A 21,742-nucleotide genomic window follows, 5' to 3' on the forward strand; every position below is an offset into this window, starting at 1 on the left:
GTATAAGAATTAGAATCGTTCCACTTATATTGAGATAAACTAAAACACGAAAACTCTATGATACAAGGATCTCTTGGGTAGGAAGAGGCATAAAGAAAACTGAAAGCTGGAAATCTCATGGACTGCAAATTTGTTCATTAAACATTATTCGTTTAATGCGCATTTTATTCAGCCAATTGACTTTGGAAAATAAAAAAATACTTTTTATTACATATATAATAATTAAGGTCAAATTGAACTAATTAACGCTGAAGTGCTAGTATTATGTACAACCTAAAATTAATATATAAATAAAGAGCTATTTTTAGTAACAGATTATTAGAGATTTGCATGGATGAAATTTTCTAGTTTAATTGCAATCACAACTCAGTTTGCCTTGCTTTACTTGAACAAAGCTTTTGACATTGGTGAATTCTTTTTAATATCTAAGGATTAGTAATTAATCTGACGCCTGCAGAAAGATAAGCAGCTTTTACATTTTCTAAGGAAATGATAACCCAAAAAAAAAAAAACATACAACAAAATTGTTAAAAGCATACTATAGTTACACAGTTACAGTACAGACTGCTGAAGAATTTACAATATCTCTACTACAAGAATTGTATAAATTAGCAGTCCCTTTTCATTCATGAAACCTTCTTGCTGGAGAAAGCGCCCCATAAATTCTAAACAGAAATCTGAAAATTTGTAGGCAACCATAGACAAGGAGCCATAAGGAACCACAGCCAAATTTGCAGCACCAAACATCAACCGTCTGTAAACGAAGACAAGAAAAAAAAAACACCTTTTTATGCATTAAACAACCTTTCCTCCTATCTTACTTCCGATGCCTCCGCTTCTGCTCAGGTCTCTGTCTTTTCTCATCGTCCCATTCCCGATCATACAATCTAAACTTTCATTAAGGAAATAGCTTTTTTTCTATTTGCAATAGGGCAACAGTTTATGTGAAGGCCAAAATTTACTAGGCTCACATTTATTCTTTGCATGAACATGCAGCTCGGATAACACACGAATTTGTCAACTTTCACAGGACAACATATGCAGTTATGCTCAAACAAATATACAAATAATTTAGCTCACATTAAGGATACGGGTCTGGGTCTCGACGAGCCATCTTGCCGGTTGCCTCTTTCCCATGAATCCTCATCCCTGGTTCCTCCAAGTAACCCCCACGCTGCATCATGGTACCCTTTCGGTCTCTCTCTCTTCCATCATATGATTGTGACATACCAATGGAAAGAGGTGGGGGAGGAGGGGCAACTGGAGAATATTCCCCGGGCTCTGATGGCAAATGCTCTCTCTTGAGTTTCCGCCTTTTGGCACCAGTAGCATCAACATCATCCTCTTTCACAACATTTGCTTTCTCTCTGTCCCTCTCTCTGTCTCTTTCCCTCTCTTCCACCTACATAGAGCCACTTACCAACGTAAGCCAAAACTTTTTCCCAACAATATAAGCTACCTATAAGATATCAAAGCCTGATTTTCACCCAATGAGCAAATTAGAAGAGCGGTTTTGTTCCTTTTCTAGATTAACAGCTGCCAAAATTTACAAAGGCGGTTATGATACATAATCGTATATGTTATCAAGTTTTAAGAGAAATAAAAGAAATACCCTATCAACCTCCCAATGTAAAGGCACATACAGTAATGTATCATTCTCAAGAATACACAGCTACATCTAGTATGGCACCATTATAGACCTGGCATTCCAAGGAACACTCCAAGCCCCACTAAATCTTGGCTTAGCTACATGTAGTAATGTATCATTTCTGATTGTCAGTGAAGATCCAAACATTATAGTGAATTAGTAACTAATGCATATGCTATCAAAATATAAACAAGCATAGATCCAGGTTGGCAAACAAAATCTCATGAAATAGTAGGGAATTACAGGCAACCTCCATGACCTATTAAAGTGAATGTCTGGTCACAAGTGCATACACTATCCAATATAAAAGACCAAAGATTCAATCCAGATTGGCAAGCAAAATCTGATGAAACAATAGTAGGGAATTACAGCCATTCCTCCAGGGCCCATCATAAACAATTTACCTTCATGACCTAGATTGTCGGAAATCACAGTGATATCAACTGCATTCCAATAATAAACCACCACAAGATCCAGATTTACAAGCAAAATCTTAGAAATACTCCAAGAATGCAAACAAGTATCATAGCTCATGACATTTGAACACCAAACTATGCCTAGTTATTGCTTGATAATTATTGTTAAGCATCCAGCCAAACACCAATTGGTAATCTAGAGGCTCAACCTAATACAATACCACAGAAAACCTAAGACTTAACAGGATATGGGATCACACTACTTAACCCTCCCCCTCACATGTAAACTCCAACAAGGATCACATGTGGACAACCTCACATGGGATTGTGCAGAAAGAATGGAAGACATGCATATTAAGCATCCAACCTAAAACCCATTAGTAATAGGTAGAGAGACTCAACTTGACTATAAGACCACAAGTAAGACATAATAGATGTAGGATAACCACATAAAAAAAAAAACAAAAAAGTAATAATAAAAATAATAGACCAGTTCAATACCTTCAATGACAATCCCTCTCTTTCCTCTCGCTTTCTCTCTCGAAAGTCATCCTCTCTTCTGCGCTTTCCATCATCCTGGGAAACCAACAAATTTTCTTCTGACCGTCTCCGCTCCTTCTCTTCATGTCTTGGAGAGAGTCTTTGAGTGTGTCTTGTACTACCAAACCTTCTGTCAGGATCATCATCCCTTCTACCAGTAGCATTAACAGATTGTGGGACCATATGAGGAGGTAAAGGTGGTGGTGGCGGCAAGCTTTGCCCATGAAACCGGTCATCAGCATGAGACTTTTCTACGGATGTATCAGCATATCGTACTTTACTTCTTTCGTCTTTGCTGCGCTCATCCTTAGCTTTATCACCAAGTCTATCCAAATTCCTATCAATGCTTCTCTCAACAGAACACTCTCTTCCGTGTCTCTCTATTGATCTATCTCTCGACTTCTCAATCAAAATATCATCTGCCCGGGACTTTTCAGAGCGCTCCAATCTATCTCTGTAATCCCTATCATTTCTCTCACTTCCCTTATCTTTTGATCTATCCAAAGGCTTATCCCCAGTCCTGTAGCTTGTTACTTCATCAGTTCCAGGCTTATCAAAATCTGCCGATCGAGGGTCAGTGGACCTCTCCCTGTCAGATACTCGAACTTCACCATCCAGATCTTTCACTTCAACATCGCCTTTACGGCGCTTGCTTAATCTATCAGTCTCTTCCACAGGACTAGTTCTCTTTTGCAGCTTATCACTGGACTTAGAAGCAGCAGCAGAACTATCATGCTTGGGAGAATGAACAATTCGAGAAGATGGCCTCGATGCATCTGGTACTTCAGAGCTATCATCTTTCCCTGCAGAAAACCTCATATCAGAAGGCTAAAAATCTACATTATCTACGTTTGACTCAACCAAGGATATCTATTCCAATGAACCTTCAGGTGAAGCAGAAACAGTTTTACCATTGGAAGTGATAGCTGAAGAAACATTTGTAGTCCCACCTTGTCTACCCTCTGTATGAGAGGGAACATCTCTGTCATTGACAGAGATTGCAGAAGTTCTTCCAACAGCTTTCCCCGACTTGCCATCATCTTTTCCAGGATCTTGCTTCTGTGTCTTTGTTAGAGATCCAACAGGGACAGAGCGTTTGGAAGAGGCCTTTAACTGATGGAGAAGAAAAATTGTGAAATGTGAAACACCAAAAAAAATTACTAAAATAAAAAACCCAAAATATCCAGAAGGGAACATTAGATACCTCTGATTCAGCAGAGTTTTTCGCAGGAGTTTTAGCTGCATGCTTATCCAATTTATTAGAAGAATCATCTGGCTGTTTCTGATTTTCATGTGATTTTGCTATTCCGGCTTGTGAAGCAGCTAATGTAACAGATAACGCAGCATCAGAGCCATTGGCTGATGTACCACCTTTTGTTTTCAAATCAGATTTACCAAGAGGGGCATTTTCTGCTCTTTCCAATCGCCCATCAGGTTTTGTTCTTGAAACCTGGTCCTTGACCAAATTCACATCCGACTGTTGAGTTCCAAGGGCAACTGTCCTGCCACTAGCAGCCTCATTGTGGGAAACATTAACTGATGAACCATTTTGTGCAGCAACTGTGTTACCAGCAACAGATTTTGAAGCAATTGGTGGTACAGGCTTTAGCTCAAGATATCCCATTCCAAATTCCTCATCAGTAACCCATGAAGACTGCAGGGTATAAAAATGGCCAACACAGACACACATGAATAAACAGGAAGAATAGACATCATGTTTTAAATATGAATAAGAATAAGCACGGATCAAAGAAGTATTCTATCTGTATCCAACAAGCCCTAAATGCACTAGATAGCCAAAATGGACATTATTGTTGTCTCTGACAAGAACTTAAATATTTGACATGTTCTTGCATTGAATGGATACCACGAGCAAACAGAAACACATTAGTTTGCCTTACTGCATTTTCCTCCATTTTTCACAATTACAAAATAGAAACTGGCAAAAGTATTTGAGCATTTTGCTACAAAAAAGCAAATAATAGTTTTGATTAACCAATTTTAACTTTTAACTTCTTTAGATAACAAATTTATGCAATGGTCCACTTTAGCTATTAGCTACATTTTAAATAATTTTGCTTTTCACCTTTTACATTTAATGGAAAAAATCAATCAACAAAAGCAACAGCCACAAATCAAACCTTAGTACTTTTTTGCCAAACTGTTTAAGCTTTATACACATAAATACAAGGTCATTTGACCAGAGCTTTTCTTTATATCATGGTGCCCATATCATCTTATGCTTGCATCAGTGCTTCCTAGGCAGAAAACTGAGAAAGCAATTTACCTTTCTAGCAGCCAATGCAGCAGCAACACCTGTTGCCAACACCTTGAGATCCTCTCTTTCATCATTTTTAATTTTCGCAACCTGCAACCAGGAGGTTAAATAAAGGACCATATAAATAGATCTAAACAATAAATCCAATTAGCCATTGAAAGTTCTACACATTTCCTACCCTTTTTTCTAGGTTAATCCCACTCTTTCTGGTAACAGGGAAAACACTAGAAATTTTTGTCAGCATTATTAAAGCATTACGAATCTCCATGTACTCGGTTGATTCCAAACATTGGATCAATAACCTTGTGATTCTTTGGCTCCATTTCCAATGTACCTTTCAAAAGAAATAAAGAATTAAAAATTCTGACTCAATCACAGACAAGAATCATTAATATTACAAGCATTCAGGGCAAAACTGGTTAAGTGATCAATCCAACAGGTCATCAGTTTTAACAAGGTCAAGTGTCAGTCAAACAATGTAAGCAAGCAAATTCTTATGACAAAGTTTAGACCAATTTCAAGCCAGCAGCTGCGAATTGAAATCCACACCTACCTACTAAATGTTTCCTCAAAATGAACCTGAGGCACAAAGAAGATTACAACAATTTGGTACATCTGTTTTATCCTTAGAAGATACTAATAGAAATATTCTCAATACATGAATTTATTTCATGTACTTTTATAGAATTAGAGAGGACATGAAATGGACACCCACCTACTAAATGTTTCCCCAAATGAACCTGAGGCACTAAGAAGATTACAACACTATCAACCAAAAGGACATCTTAGGGAACCAAAATACATAATAACTTACCTTTATGAACTGTCCGTATGTAACACGCTGGCTATTTGGATATCTATAATACACAGCAAAGCCTGGCATATTTCCACACTCCCGCTCATAGATGGATTCGTCACTCTGCAAAGGAAGCAGTGGTCCACAAAAACCATTCAAATAAAACAAAATGTTTCAGTTAACATTATAATATGAGAAAGAGCTTAACGGAGAATATGTTTCTACCTTCCAGTAGTATGCAATCTTTAGTGTTTCATACAGAAACCTTCCTAGTCTTCCTGCTTCATACTCAGTGCAACAGCATATCATGGGTTGCAAGGTTTTGCATATCAGAACATCAATATGATTCACTGTGTTGAAAAAAGGTGTGCCCAGAGAATGGAGAGTATGGACAAACATTGCACAATAGACCGCATCTGGCATGCTGAAGGTACATCGAGGAAATATACAACGCTGGAGGAACTCCATGTTAATCTTAAGAGTATCAGGGCAGGAACTCAACCACCTGTCCTTTTCACGAGTAAGTCGCCTACGGACAGATGCAACATTTTCCTCGTGCTTATGAAGTTCACTAGTTAGACGATCTAAGGCTTCTTGAATTCTTTCCTTGTCTTTTTTCCTTTTGTTAATTGCTGAACTAGAATTATCGGGAAGCTCTTCAAGAGCCTTAAGAGCAGCATGCTGCTTTGCAATTTCAGACTCATAAACATTTCTAGGAACATAAAGATCATACAGTGTAAGCCCCAAAAAGTGGCATAGAGGTCAGGAGAGAGACTATTCCAGGCTTTAGAAGGCAACATGGTTTTAACAGTGTCAAGAAGTTCAGACCACCTGCACAATAACAGTTTTGGAAAGCAATCAGATGGAGAAGAATAAAATTTAAAAACAATTTGGGAACTGTGTCTGTTGAGCTGTTTTATTCAGAAACATAAAAATGTGCATGTACAAAGGAAAGGAAATAATACTATTACATTGTGGGCTTCCGAGGAGGACCCAAGTCCAGTATCACTCGGCTAGAATCATCCTTACTTTCAGACTCTGAGCATGCCACAGTAATATCTGCAGTTCCATTGGCATCTAAAGGCCAGAAAACATCATGACTGCCTTGACACTTGAAGAGCCTCATCACAGGACGATATATCAAAAATGCAACCTGCAACAAGAAAAATGACCTCACAAAATATTTTGTACATTGTTCTTTCTAACCATGTTGCGGATTCCCAGACCTCTAAAGTGGTGCAGCAAGAGTGGAGAACACAAATGGATTCAGAGGGAACTAAACATACCTCAGGATCAAGGTGGTACATATGAACAAGATCATCAAGTGAGGGAATTAATTGAGCATAAGCAGCAGCTGGTGTCACTGCACTACATAGGAATTCTACATACTGAAGAAGAGTCCCATGGCATCTGTCAAACTGCTCACTGACCATCTTAATGTAAGGAGCATCTGCATTTATGACAACCCTGCAGATGATAAAAGAAATGTGGTTAAACAACTGATTCCAGGAGTCATAGAGAAACTTCGAAATTTATTTAGGCAGGATTGGAATCTAACTACATAATTCGTCATCAAGAACCACATTTGCAGAAGTGTAGACTAGAGAGAAAATGCAATACTATTAACCTTATCCTTCTTTTTTTTGGGTTCAGAATTAACCTTATAAGCATTCTTTCTTGATCATGTTGTTGAGATAACCATGTATCATAGATCTATGAACATTACGGAAAACAAGAATGTGTAAAAGAACAAGCTGGCACAAAGCTTTATAGAGCAACGTGATACCTTGTGATAGGTCTTTCTGTCCTACAATAATAACAACTACTTAACTACAATCCCTCTTAGTCTTCTTCCCACTCTCTTGTCCAACACAGCACAATGAAGAAGGTAAAGGAGGAAGGAAAAAAAAATAAAAGAGACTTCTTTCACTATTACCAACACTGCCAACAGAGAACAGGGAGTCAATTGGCCACAAAAGGAAGAGGAAAAGGAAAATAAAACAGAATTAAGTAAAACCAGAAGTCAATTGCTCCCTTAAGTATGGAAGACATCAAGGAGTTTTCGCAAGGGAAAGCAAGGAGGCTATGAAAAAAGAAAATGGAGTACCATTCAAGAGATGGAAGCAAAAAGATGGAAAAGAAATAAGAGAACACACGACATGGCTGAAGAGGATAAGACACAAATGATGCTCATACACCATGAGACAATATAGAACAAGAGGTCCATGGAAGGGACAGGGGTGAAAGGCAAAGGGGCAAAATGAAAAAAGGGAGGAAATAAGAGAAACCAGGAAGGGAAGAGGCAAAATAATATAGAACTGTACAGAAGAAGGAAGACGAAGCTTAAAAGGTGAACGAAACAGAAAAATGAAAAACTAAGAAAAGAAATTAAGGAAAGAAAAGGGAATTAAAGGAGAGGTGGAGCGAAGACAAAGGGAAAACAATAGAAACGAAAAGGGAAAAGAGGAAAGAAGACCATGTTTACATGGAACATTTTCGTTCTGCCAAATCAAAACAGTTTCAAAATGAGCTATCTACCTACAGCCAAATGAAAGTCAGCAGACATGCATACAGAAACAATTTACAAATGTTTCAAACAAATCTTGAAATTTTGGAACTTCTCACTATCCAGTAAAAACCTCAAATTCTTAATAATAAACCAGAAATGGGTATAAATGAAATAACACGTGCAAGATATATTTACAAATTGCATCACAGAGAATAGTGTATAACATGCATGCATGGATACACCAGAAGCCCTGCATAACCAACAACCACCACCCAAGAGTATCTATTCAATTAACCATTATAGTATCAACTATCTAAAGAAAAGTTGTGCAACTTACAAAGAACGATGTTGCGCTATAAGCAACAAAAGTGGAATAGCCAACTTAGGTTCATCCTTTGGAAGCAACGAATCTCTGAGCCTATTGGTGGATTTGATCAATGCCTGCACAAACCATTTATAATCATTAGAAACCAATATGCCGTAACAGGAGTACAGCATTTACACATGCTGACACATTGAAGATAGATGTTGATTATGTTTCTTCCATAAAAGAACAGAGTTGTATTTACTGATATCATCTAAGTGGTCAACAATTCAACAATAATAGAGAACAAGGTAATACATCATTATTTGTGTAACAAACTAGCCCAATATCAAAGTTTACGTAATTGCCTTATTATTTCGAGTTACACCAAATGAAGTGGCTTGATATCGAAGAGTCTCACTTCCAGCCATGGCATCCAACTGCTCCTCGGTCAGATTTTCTGTGAATTGTACATTTGCCATTTGTTGAATAAGCTCCTGACCCAATCATAAAACTTCCAGTTAGCAACTTTAATCTTCAGGCTTAATGATGAAAAACCCTTGAGCTCTAAATCTTTATGTACCTGCAGGAGAACAAGTTCAATTCCTTGGCCCTTTTTTAACTGATTAACCAGGTACTGGAAAAGACCTCTCAGTTCCATTGATGGGTATTTCTTACACCTACAAATAGAAAATTGATCTAGTAAAATTTCAAGTAATAATGAAATATCTCAAATTTAAAATCATATAATCAAAGTCATTGTTAAATGAAAAAATAGAACAGTACAAAGGATCTGCATGAAACAAGAAGCAGAAAGTATAGAACAGCAAGGGTTTCATTACTTATTTTCTATAAAATCTCATGAATTTTAAAGGTAACACTCTAAAATCCAACGAACAAAACAGCTTTATGAATAAAATCTAAGGTTTCATGACAACTGAATAATAAGCTAAAGGTCGGCCTTTGGAGCTGACTGACATGCAAAGAGGCAAATTCAGAGTTTTGTATAAATGACGAGAAAAAAAAAGCATCACTCTAATTCAAGTTATCCACAGAAACTTTGTGCATGTGCTATTCCATTTCCAAATTTTGTGTGTGTGCGTGTTGATGCATGCAGATGCCTATAAAACTATCAGTAGAAAAGGAACAAATTGCATTAAATTTGAATTAAAACCCTCATAAACTTGGAAAATATTACCATGCAAAGCTGTATGTAAACTTAAATGCTAACACATTGAAAAAATATGAAGACAGAGTAGGTGAGACACCTACTAATCTACCAGCTTGATATTATCCTAATCTTGTTAATAAGAAAGAATCTAACTGTGCCAGTGGACTTGTTCAAAACTCAAAAATGATAGATGCCATATAATATGTTAATAGTCGGCCACCAGCTTATCATCATATTCTTTCCATTCAGGCCTCAAATTGTGGTCAAAATTTAATTCCACCACCTCCTAAATTAAGGAAAAGAAAGAAAAAAACACAAACCAAAAAAGCTGTCAGATCCCATATTCATAAATGAAACCATAGCACCCAAACAGACCACCTTAGGAGCAGAATTTCATAACCATTTAGGTAAAACTCAGACAACTGGCTGATCATTAGTCTACAAGCTACCATGAATACATCATCTATTGAACTACAATAAGAATCAGCCACCCTTGAGAAAGCAAGAGTAAATGACAAAAAGGGAGGGGAAGAAAGACTGGTTGTAAAAATATGTGCAAGACAGAAGCTGACATGACCAGAACACAAAGCAAATGTTAACATACAGGTCAAGAGAGCAATAGTATAGCAAGGGAAATTTTCAGTGCTCCATTAAGAACTAGCCTAATTATTGTAACTGACCAGCCCTGACAACATTGCGAGCTCAGATAGACAGACCTTAACAATTAAAATGCGCCCCTCAAAATTCTGATTGTTGCCTCCACAGAACTAGAATTTTACTTCAAAGAGTTGCAAAACTCTTCCATCTCACATGTTAAGCGAAGAACTTCATTACATTTCCTTTACGAATGGCAGGAGAACACAGCTGTGCTAAGCATTGGACAACTATGAGGACCCCAAAATTCATGAACTACCAATGAACCACCATTAAGGCAGCTAGAACCAAAGTTCCGCTTTCTCCGTTGATCACTTATATATTTGGTAAGCGCATCAACATCTCTTCCGAAAGAATAACCCTCTTTTGCAGCCTAAATAGTGTTGCAATTTCCAAAAAAAAAATCAAATTTGACCCAGTATATGTTCCCTGGAAGATTCCAGCAGCTACTGACAGGACATATCCAACAAATAACTAGAACGAACAACACAAAGGAGGGAGGTACTAGAATCAATAACCCAAAGAAACAGCAGATTTCTATGTTTAGCCCAACCTATGTCTAGGCTGTTCACAAAACCAGGACGTTAAAACAGAGTCCCATTTCTAATCATCTAGGTGCCAGCAGAACAGATGGAAATTTGCACATCGTAAACAGTAGAATTTTGACCAACATCTCTTGCCAAACTTAAGCCTTATCTATATCACCAAAATAACTCATCATGAACTTTCAATTAATCAGTAATACAAGCTCCAAATTGCTAACCATCACGTCCTTTGCATTCTAATCACCAACATCTTCCATTCACTTAACAGCTTTGCAAAACATCACCAATATAGGGGATTGAATACGAACCACTATACCAGTATATTTCAGAGACAAAGTCTTTCCCTTAACAGAATCCATGGTTCATGGTCCTGTATCACATTTGAATTCTCTAAGGAGTGCCTTTCTCATTTTATTGCATTTCAATTGCATGGCTGAAACTGGAGAAGATACTTATGGAAAACCTCACAGTTTAACAATATCATCTTTTCACAATTAATGGTCTTCAATGTTAAACCTCAGTTACAGTCTATGTAGCTCTGTTTGTAATGCCTGCCTAACTGGCAAGTCACAATGATGAAACTTATCAGACATCAGAAATAAGGGAGTCAAAATCGCTAATGTCCACCAACTACCAGCTCCAGTCATCTTGCTTTTCCCAGCTTAATCTGCAACCCGGAAACTCAAGTAAAGCATCTCAACCCAACACATATCTACATTCCATACAGATTGTAACCCGTACTTCAGATGTTCTAACAAATTCAGCAACAAAAATACCAAAAGGGACATAAAAATGCAGGCAAGGAAAGAGTTCGTACAGTTATGAACTAGTAATCCCCTTCAAAGAAAGTCACTAAAAACCATGAGGATACAACAGCCACACAAATGGCTCAGACCACAAGAAATCAGACTCATGTTGCAATAATTTGGACAATATACCTCTAACAGGAAAACAAGAAATGTAACATATCTTGGTGGAACATAACTGCATAAAAAACTGCAGACTTTTACAAAGAGATAACTATACATACAGGTGTCCCCAAAATGATGCCAAAGATTGAAGCCAATCTGACAAATTTAGACCATCATCCTTTAGTTTATCTCGTCCTCCTTGTGCAAGTCGTTCAATCACAACATATTCCAAAATGTCATACTCAAGCTGCACAGAAAGAAAAGATTTAAAATAAAAAATCAAGATACTATATAGTGCACAACAACCAAAAGAATATATCCCAATCAAAGTTCAGATTCAGTCTAATTTGGATCTGTACTTGAATATTGATTGCAATTTGAGTTTGAAATTCTTGAATAAAGAAATGTTTGGACAAGTCCAAATTTAGAAATTTATATTTTAAACAAATTAATTTTCATTTGAATTGCTAAGATTTTGGTTTGCGCTTAGATTCATATTCTGATTTCATTATAGTAAATTTTGTTATATTAGACAAGATAATACAATAACAGCAGGTTATCTACCAATTAATCCATGATAAAATTCCATCTATACATTAATCCAGTCAAGAAATTGGTCATTTATGAATTAAATCAAAAAAAAAAGGAAAAAAAGTGGCTAGCAGAGTTTCCACCCTTTTATTATTATTTTTTAAATTATCTCCTTTCCACTCCTATGATGTTTCAATCTATTCTTCTCTATTGTTTTCTCTATTTTCACCACCTTTGAAGTACCATATTCCAGTGCTAGTTTTGACAAGTTGAACAAGGAACCATAACCAAGAAAAGGGGACAAGATGTACATAAATTATCTTTAATGACCACCAACAAGGAAAAAAGGAAAGAGGTAAGGCAATGGAAGAAAAATCACAAGGAAAGGTAAAATAGATGCAGACCTGAGTCAAATACTTGAATGCATCAACAACGGGAGTAATCATATCCTTGTATGCCTCAATCTGAAAAACATCCAAAGGGTAATGGACCCATGTAATTTTTTGACAATGCATAATACTTGAGAATAATCAATGATAAAAACACAAGACCTGGTGAACAATGGTTCGCAGTACAGTCATTGGATTAGCATGAGCAAGTTTAGCAACCATCCGACCTAACTGCTTCAAATTTTCCTTAGCCAACCGTTTCAAAATCCTCCTTGTGTCCAGCTACAAAATAGCAGAGGTTCAAAACAACCCTTTATGAACCAAATTTGACAAGAAATAAGAATCCTATTAAGAAGATATGCTACTTTACCTTGGCAGTTTGTCTTGCAGCTAATATTGTAGGATTCCGCTCATCATCCTTTTCCCACTCGCCATATAACCGATATCGCACCTAAGCAGATGAGGTTCATCTAGCAAGATTGTCTACCATGTCTAATAAATTCTCAAAGGGAAGTATGAAATAACTGATGGAAGGCCAACCTCATAGGGAAGGAGATTCATTACTTCCCAAATCTCTTGCCCAACAGCTGGATTTGCAGGTACAAGTTGCAAAGAAGGAAGTAGACACGCTCCTAAAGTTTCCTCTACCCTTGGTCTTGCTTCCTTCAAGTGAAGACGAGAATTTCGATGTCCAGTGGTAACCATTTCCCCATTTGAGGCTCCATCAGCATTAGTTACAAGCTCAAGGGCAGATAAATAATAACTTCTCAAAACTCTACATACCTGCCAATGACGAAAGCATGCACGATCACCAGTGCCTTCTAGGAGGAAACAAAATAGATGAAAAAGTTGACCCTGAGCACATTAACACTACTACAATACCTTCTGCAACAGTAGTGTATCACGGTAAAGATGAGGTCCAACAGTAGCCAGCATCTGAAAGAGTTCCTTAGGAAGATCAATAAAGGAGTTACTGACCGTTGTACCTCTTGTATCCACGTTATCAATACCCAAGGGAGACACAAAGCTTTGGAGATGTGTCTGGCGAACAATATCATATGCTGAAGAGATTGACTTTTCAATGAGCCTGAATATGTATACAATAGTTATGAACAATAGCAAACCAATATGTGATGAAACAGTAAGCTTTCTTAAAGTGCAAACACAACCAGGCAACTAAATTGAGGAGTCTCATATCAAATCCCCAACCACCCTCCAGGATACAGAAAAAGGAACATAGAGTTTACCTAAATAACCCCTTGCAGATTCGAACATGTGCCACTGGATTAAGAGGTGAAAGGCGATCAAAGAGGATATGGGCATGGTACCTGAGAAGTATGACAACTTAAGTAGAAATTTCTTTAAAGACTTGCTAAAAATTTTAACTATGCATAGTAAGTCACAAAATTCATACACAGAAGGCAGGCAGAAACATCATCAATATACTCCACTTTGAAGCTTATGTAAGTACCCAAAAAATGAATGACACTCTACGATAGGTCACTGGCAACAATAATAACAGCATTGTCCACACATGACACAGTTATTGCTTAAGTCAAGTTTTTGGTGCTTTTAGTAATAAAATGGTGATGACCAGGTGGTGCACATATCACTGCTTTAAAATAGGAGAATATACAACCTAAGCACATTGCCGGTTATTGAAAAGCAGAACATTGATTTACCAGGACAATTGCAAATCAAAGTTTCAGCCAAAAGCTAGAATCCCCACCCAGAACAAATGCAAAATAAGGTCAGGAGGAAAACAAATTCAAAGCCAGTAAGGAAATTATTTAAATCTAACAACATCAAGGAAATAACAAAGAAGCAAGATTGGCAAAAAAGTTAAGAGGGATAGAGAGAGGGGATAAAAACAGATGGAAACTAACAAGCATACAATAACCACCACAAAAAGTCGAAAACCACAAACAAGCTTACCAATCATCTACCAAAAGGAAACCAGTAAGCAAGCCTAAAGTTTGACTATTCTCAAGCTCTGGAGATCTTTCAGCGACAGCCTCATTTTCCATATCTAAAGCAGCAAAAAGGTCTATCCTTACATCTCCTTGTTTCTCATCCTCCATGAGATCCTTACCAATAGCAGCAAGATTTATTTTTCCAATTTTGTTAGCCTGCAAAAATTTGGTAATCATACAGTGAATTACAGGCTAAAATATGTCAACAATATCCAGAGGAAACTAATACAGCTTTTAAACCACAATTTATTGGTGATCACCAATCTCTGGAGGGGGCAGGGGAAGGGAGAGATATTAACGACTTGGATGCAAAAACAATTCAAGAAAAAGAAAGGAAACACCACACACTTTTATACAAGAAAATATGAGCATAAATTTGCAATAATAGCAATTTAAGTACAAAGGGGGGAAAGGGGGACCTAGCAGTAAAAATACCTCATCAAGCCGTTTTGCGGAGAAACCATTATAATGCTCAAATGCCTCATCATCCTTGGGAAGTAAATGAGCATAGCTGCACATATGTATAAATCAGACCAGCTAGAAATTGCAGATAGAAATAGTTTACGAAATGCCATCAATGAGAAAATACAAATTTTTAGAATGTAAACATAAATATTTCCACCATAAATATAGACACCAAAAATCACTTTGCCACTTCAAGGCATGGATTATCAATATCAAATGGTAACTACAAGAGTGTTTAGATCCTATTACAAAAAGAACATGTTACTAACTTCAGTTTTGAAATGCAATACTGGATTAGTTCTCCGCTGTTAGAAACAAACTAGAACAAAAGGATTCACCAGATTAGAGGATAATGAATATCAAGTAACTCACATGCTATCAAGATCAATAAACTCTTCCTTCACTAGCAATGCTGTAAGCTTATAGAGCCCAAATGGGGTAGGAGTATTTACTTCCATGCGCTGATAGAATTGAAACTTAAAACCGAGAATTTGTGAAGCATGAGACTGCAGGAATTCACAAACAAATAAGCAACCCAAAGGTTCTCAAGATCCAGGATAACATAAATTATCATTCATCTCAAACCAGAATTGAGTGACCTGTACCTTTGGAAAGATGGGAATCAATTGCAAAAAAGCATTATTATCCGGCTGAAGTTCATAACACTCCAATACCTAATGAATCAGGAAATTATTGTCTTAAAAATTCATTCAACAGAATCAATGTACAACAAAATAGGATGAATAATCAAGGGTGGAATAAGATAATCAGCAAAGATTAGAAAAAACTTACAATGTCAAAAACACGGTTGGGGTCCAGATCAAAATGCCCAATTAATGACTGCAGAAGTTACAACAATTACACTATGCAGACCACAACTAAAATTAAAGAAATGCTAAACAGAAACAGATCAAACCTTGATGATGCCTATTCTTGCTGTTGATGAATTTTGAGTTGAATCTTCAGAACCTCGACAAAGGAGAGTAACCTACAGATGCACATCAAAGTAATTCAGAGGACCAAAAATTAAGTAATGGCATGGGCCTCTAGCACTAATCAATACTAGATATCCAACCGTCCAAATCCTAGCCTAATAAAAATCTTATGAAAACTACCGAGGCAAGCCTCAGTATCCTATCAAACAAATTTCACTTCCCTATAAAGCAATTCTGGTTTCTGTACTAGGATTTCTGTTTGTATGCCAATAGGAAGTCCGATGGTCTTTATGACATGCAGAAACCAACTACAACCTAATTTCAAATATCCATCAAAATGCTAGGAAAAATAATCAAAATTCCTAAAGGTGTAGGAAGAGCACCAAGTAAACAGGCCAAAGAATAAAACATGCAAGACCACATTTTTACTAATAGGCAGCAAAAGATCAATGAATAAATCACTGCAATAGGTTTCATCCCCACATCTTCAAGAAAATATAACCAAAGGTGATACATAAAAATATATATATTCCAAAAATCTTATCAAATTGTGGTCATACCAGCTTAGCATAGCCCTCACTCTCTTCTCGAAGGAGGTTAAATTTTGTTTGTTGATAAAGAAGACGTGTATTTACCCTGACCTGGAATAAGTACAAAAATACATCAAACAAGGAAATTCAGTATTACCTCAACCTCATTTCTTGCACATGTACTGATGCAAGTACCTGATTTAATCAGTTTAGCAGGCCGACATACATGACTCCTAGACTAGTTCTTGGTAGTAAAATTTATTATCCACGTAACTAAACAAAGTTTGTATTTCCATATTTAATGTGAGTCAATAGTTGAAATTTCTGGCCTAACCAGACAATTAAGCATGAATCAACAGATATTATGTCGAACAGATTAAATTTACTTACCTCTTTAACCTTCAAATCTGGAGCCTTTATCTTGATCATCTCAGCCTCTGATAGGAACTCTTCCTGGAATGAAATAATTTCCATTAGTAGAAAGTTAACATGTCAACGGAGATCTAACCATTCAGGGAAAAAATCCTAGAGGTCTAAAATCAAGAAATAAACAACAAATGACCAACAACATAACAAGTTCACCAAAAAAAAAAAAGATTACTTCGCTCCGCTCCTGGAAAAGCCTCAATGGAACTAATGAAGACTCCACCAGCCACTTTGCCTAAAACAAAGACCATAAACCCAGCAGATAAGCAATAGGAAATTTCTCTTAATACACAATCACAAAGGTCATATAAATATGCAAAACATGTCTGGTTGCAGATGACGAACAGAATTAAAATATGATTGTGCAACGATAAAATACTATTAGATTCAATAAAATATGATAAAAAATAATGAAAAAGATATTAGACATTTATGAGATTCATTCAGTTCCTCCTCTCAGCTCCTAATAATAAAATTGAACTTGAATTGTCTTGACTGCATTAAATATTCACCTTCCAAGTCCCAACTTAATTGACAGGTTATATACTTAATTTCAATGTTCAAACAAGTAATTCTTGCACAAAAAATGACAACTCACCCACTCATCCATCACTCGACAACAGAGTTACTATTTTTTGGTCAATTCCGTAAAGGTTACCGACTAATGCTCTACATTGAGGTTCAATCTACAATATCCAAATTTAGGTTCAGCTAAGTTTCAAATTCTCTCTCCTAATTCTGTGGATATATTATCTCATCAAAGTTAAATTTCATAGGTCCTTGAAATCTAACAACTAATTCTTCACTTAATTAAGCAAAAACAAAAGAAGCTCATGCAAAAAATAAAACTGTTGCATCAGAAGTTCCATGCTTCTTGCATCCTAATCAAACAGAGTACTTAACAACTAAGAAGTGTTCGTGTTAGTAGAAAAGTTCTGCAAAGCATCCTATGACCCTTTGTGCAAATTTATTTAAGTTTTAGGTGCCTGCTTTTTATACCATATGGATCAAATCAGAACATAAATAACTTTCATCAATTACTACAGTAGTTGTGGACAAACCTATTTATTGATCACTTATGTAAACTAACAAATTGAAGAACTTACAGCATTACAGCATTTAATCTTTAGCCCTTTATTTTCAGTGTATCAAAAAGGTCTTTACTATAAAGAGATCAAGTTAGAGCTCCCATAAGACTACATTCAACAAACATAGCATTAATAACAATAAAACGTAAAAAGAAATAGAAAGGGAAGAATAAGGAATAAGAAAACATAAACAAATTGCATGGAAAATATGTGCATCTAGATTATATACTGACCAATTTTATCAAATTAATGCGGCATTCTCCGGCCATTGTAAACTGCAAACAAGAAAAATCCAAAAGCTACAATTAAACATGTCAAGAAACACATTCCAGAAATAGTAATTGGCTGTTTATAACAAAGCCAATATAATGCAGGGATACAATGAACCAACAAGAACACCATTGCGTTCATAAAGATGAAGTGAGCTACAAAACAGTAAAAAGAACTGCCTAAAAGGGCCCAACTCATAAAACATAAAATACACCACACTAGAAGGACTAACAAAATTCAAAGTTCTCTCTCCCACTCCTTACCCCTCCTTTAATCTCCTATTTCCTCTCAACACAAGCATAAACAACCACATTGGAACAATACAGAACTCTATGTCAGTCCCTATGCCCCAGCCCCATCAACCAAAACACTTGCTGTGGCAAGTTACTTGGGCTTGGCTAAAAACACTTCAAAATCACCTAGCATTGAGCCGAGCTCGAGCTATTGAGAAACCAAGTTTGAGTATCCTAATGCTTGATACAACTAACTCGCAAACCTAATCAACCTTTTTTTTTTTAATTAGAATTAAAAAGATATCAATTAACTTGGTCAACAGAAAATGAGCTTCATGTCAACGACAACTAACCCATTTTCAAAAAGCTCAAGCAAAGCAGAAAACTATTGATCCCATACGTTCATAAATAACATTATTTTTTCTTCTTAAATTAAGTGAAAAAATCATGGGTCAGGTTGTTTTTGATAAACATGATAATTTATGTATACTGATCCTATTTTATGTTTTTTTTTTTGTGTGTTAATATGTAAAAGTAATTACAATAAAATTATTTAATGTGTGAAAACACAAATCAATGATTTCAAAATTTTAAAATAGTGCTTTCTTTTAATAATAAAGTTTTTATATTATTTTTTTTAATTTTTATGGGAACTGATCCCTTCTAGAACCAATGCAAAAAAAGGACCCCCTAATATTAAAAGTTAAAACAAACAAAAAAATATGGCCCCTTAAGTTTGGAGATCAATCCTTTTCTATATAAATGCATCTGAAAAACAGTCAAAATTATCCAAATAACAGAAAGCTTCAATTTTTAAATAAAAGTTCTATTTTCCAGAAGGGGATTCATGCAGTTACTAAATAATGCATAGTGCAATAGTCAAAAGAAGGTACATAATAAGAAAGGAATAGATACATCGTAGACAGGTAGATTCATCAAGGGGTTCTCTATATTTTCTAACAACAGTTTTCCATGAAACAGATAGACCCTTATATTCTAAGAATTTTCAATTAGGATTAGAGTTGGCCTAACAAGATAAGTTGAAAAATAGATACCACTTTAGCGAAAATGTGACAGTAGCAAAACCATAGGCAATAGCAAGGAAAAGCATTGTTGTGACCTATAAAACCTTAGCACAGAAATTAAAGAAGAGCATAAAGTTTTCCTTTTGTGGGGTCTGCTTAATGAATCATACTAACACTTTTTCTCTATCCAGGAGCATTTCTTGAGTAAACTTGAATTCACCCATGTTTAATCCTCAACTAAACAAAATTAAGGACTCAAGCTTTAGAATTACAATATAACTGACCCGCCATTCTAAATATGCTTAGAAACAATGAAGAGTGGATTCAACAATGATCCAAGTTGGATAGAAAAACTCCTTAGTTGCATTTGCTAACTAAAACAAAAGCAAGTCTCCACCTTCAATTTTTTCCCTATTTCTACCTACTTATTAAAAATGCTTCAATTTATCTTCGGCAAAAAGAAAAACTCACGTCTTGAGCCATTTGCGTGACGATATCAGCAAAGCAGGAGGCAAACTCATCCTCCGACACTCTCTCTGTAAACTCTACGGCATCCAAGACCGCTTTACACTTCTGGAATGGCAATTCCCCGCGCACCTATCAAACGGCAGTAACAAATTCTCAACTAAAAGAATATACACACATAAAAATTTAACAAACTGACCCCAAAAAAGAAAAGCAAATACCATGGCCCAGGAGAGCTCGTAGAGAAAGCGAAGCATGGGAACAGGTGAAGAGAATGAGAAGTTAGAGTTTCCATTTTTGCTCTCGCGAATGATTTCCTCTGTCACGTATATACACTCTATAGGAGGGAGAGACATTTCTGTTCTTTTTTGTGTTCTTTTCCTTTATTTTTAATTTTTGTTTTCCACAAACCCTAGAGATTAAAGGAAAGGGTTGGGGTTTGAGATCGCAGAGAGAAAGAGGAGGGATACGGGAGTGGCTGGAAGGTAATTAAATGGGCTTTTCATGGGGGATGTGAATGATGAGAAACCAAAATAAAAACGAGAGGGTCTTCTTAGGGTTTCCGTGATATGAATGAAGAATATGATTGATCTGTGTGTTATGGTTTTGAGGAATGGATTTCCGAGATGATAATGATTCGTCCGGTTTAGGACTTCTTATTGTTTGGGCTGCATCACCATAGCCCGGCTCGATCCAAACCCTGCTTAAACCATACACATCATATTGAGCTGTAAGTCTCAACTCAGAGTTTATGGCCGGGTCAGGCCATAATCCGGTTTAAAATTTCAAGGTTTTTATTACACAAAATATTACCTTATTACATCAGATATAGTAATATTTTGTGTAAAACACATTATCAAGTTACACAATTTCGTAAAACTTACGTAATATTTTGAGTGATTATACAATAAGCTACCTTTTTACTTTAATTATTACTGTTAATGTTTGTGCTATTACATAACCTCGTTACACTAATTTAAAATCTTGTAATGTTTTGTGTAACACCATTTATAGAATACATTCCTCAATGTTAAGGTAAGTATTTTAAGTGGTTGCTATGTATAAATGAAAGTGCTCATTTTTATCACCACTACGATAGATTACTACTTGCTATATTTGGAGTTGACAATTTATTATAACAAAATATTTGGGTTATGCTAATATTATGGAATTATTCGAGCCCGTCAATGAAGATCAATTCATTTGGAGAAATATATCTTAAGGATTGGATCCAATTGATCGTGCCAAATCCCTTAGATTAAGGGTGTTAGATTGGGACAAAACGTAAATACTTATCTTCCAACAGTCCACATGTCACACCCAGTTTTAATTAAGTCTTAAAATCAAGAAAGATTGGGAGTTAATTGAAAGAATTTGTAGGTTCGCTGGACTCTACTGAAAAATCTGGAAATTCTAGTGGCTAAATGGTAAATAGTTAGATCTCAATTTTAGTTTAGTTAAGTTGGAACCAGCTGGTTCCTTAGTGGGAGGCATAATGATTATTGATGGATGGTTATTTGGGGCTTTGGTGACCATGCGTGGAAAGAGGCCATATATATTTACAGGTAGAATTCTTCTCATTTTTGTTTTATTTTCTTCTCTTCTGCATTGTCTTCTTTGGTTGCTCCGAAGAAGAGAAA

General features: G+C 36.1%; 1 protein-coding gene across 1 annotated transcript; it reads right to left on the minus strand.

Moving 5' to 3' along the window:
• Positions 1–456: 456 nt before the first annotated feature.
• Positions 457–20,783, minus strand: LOC107909965 (THO complex subunit 2). Its single transcript, XM_041089366.1, is given in 34 exon segments — positions 457–887; positions 1,092–1,402; positions 2,566–3,407; positions 3,516–3,717; positions 3,809–4,258; positions 4,892–4,972; positions 5,061–5,216; positions 5,697–5,801; positions 5,904–6,418; positions 6,421–6,509; positions 6,650–6,831; positions 6,965–7,145; positions 8,525–8,628; positions 8,860–8,988; positions 9,075–9,171; positions 11,892–12,019; positions 12,708–12,767; positions 12,855–12,974; positions 13,063–13,143; positions 13,233–13,475; positions 13,575–13,779; positions 13,940–14,020; positions 14,628–14,821; positions 15,101–15,176; positions 15,503–15,636; positions 15,736–15,804; positions 15,923–15,970; positions 16,047–16,118; positions 16,626–16,706; positions 16,986–17,048; positions 17,197–17,256; positions 18,343–18,384; positions 20,109–20,234; positions 20,324–20,783. Coding segments are annotated over 34 exon segments (5,532 nt in total). The 5' UTR covers positions 20,459–20,783; the 3' UTR covers positions 457–817.
• Positions 20,784–21,742: the final 959 nt, after the last annotated feature.

This window comes from Gossypium hirsutum, chromosome D02, assembly GCF_007990345.1.
Source record: "Gossypium hirsutum isolate 1008001.06 chromosome D02, Gossypium_hirsutum_v2.1, whole genome shotgun sequence".
Classification (NCBI taxonomy): domain Eukaryota; kingdom Viridiplantae; phylum Streptophyta; class Magnoliopsida; order Malvales; family Malvaceae; genus Gossypium; species Gossypium hirsutum.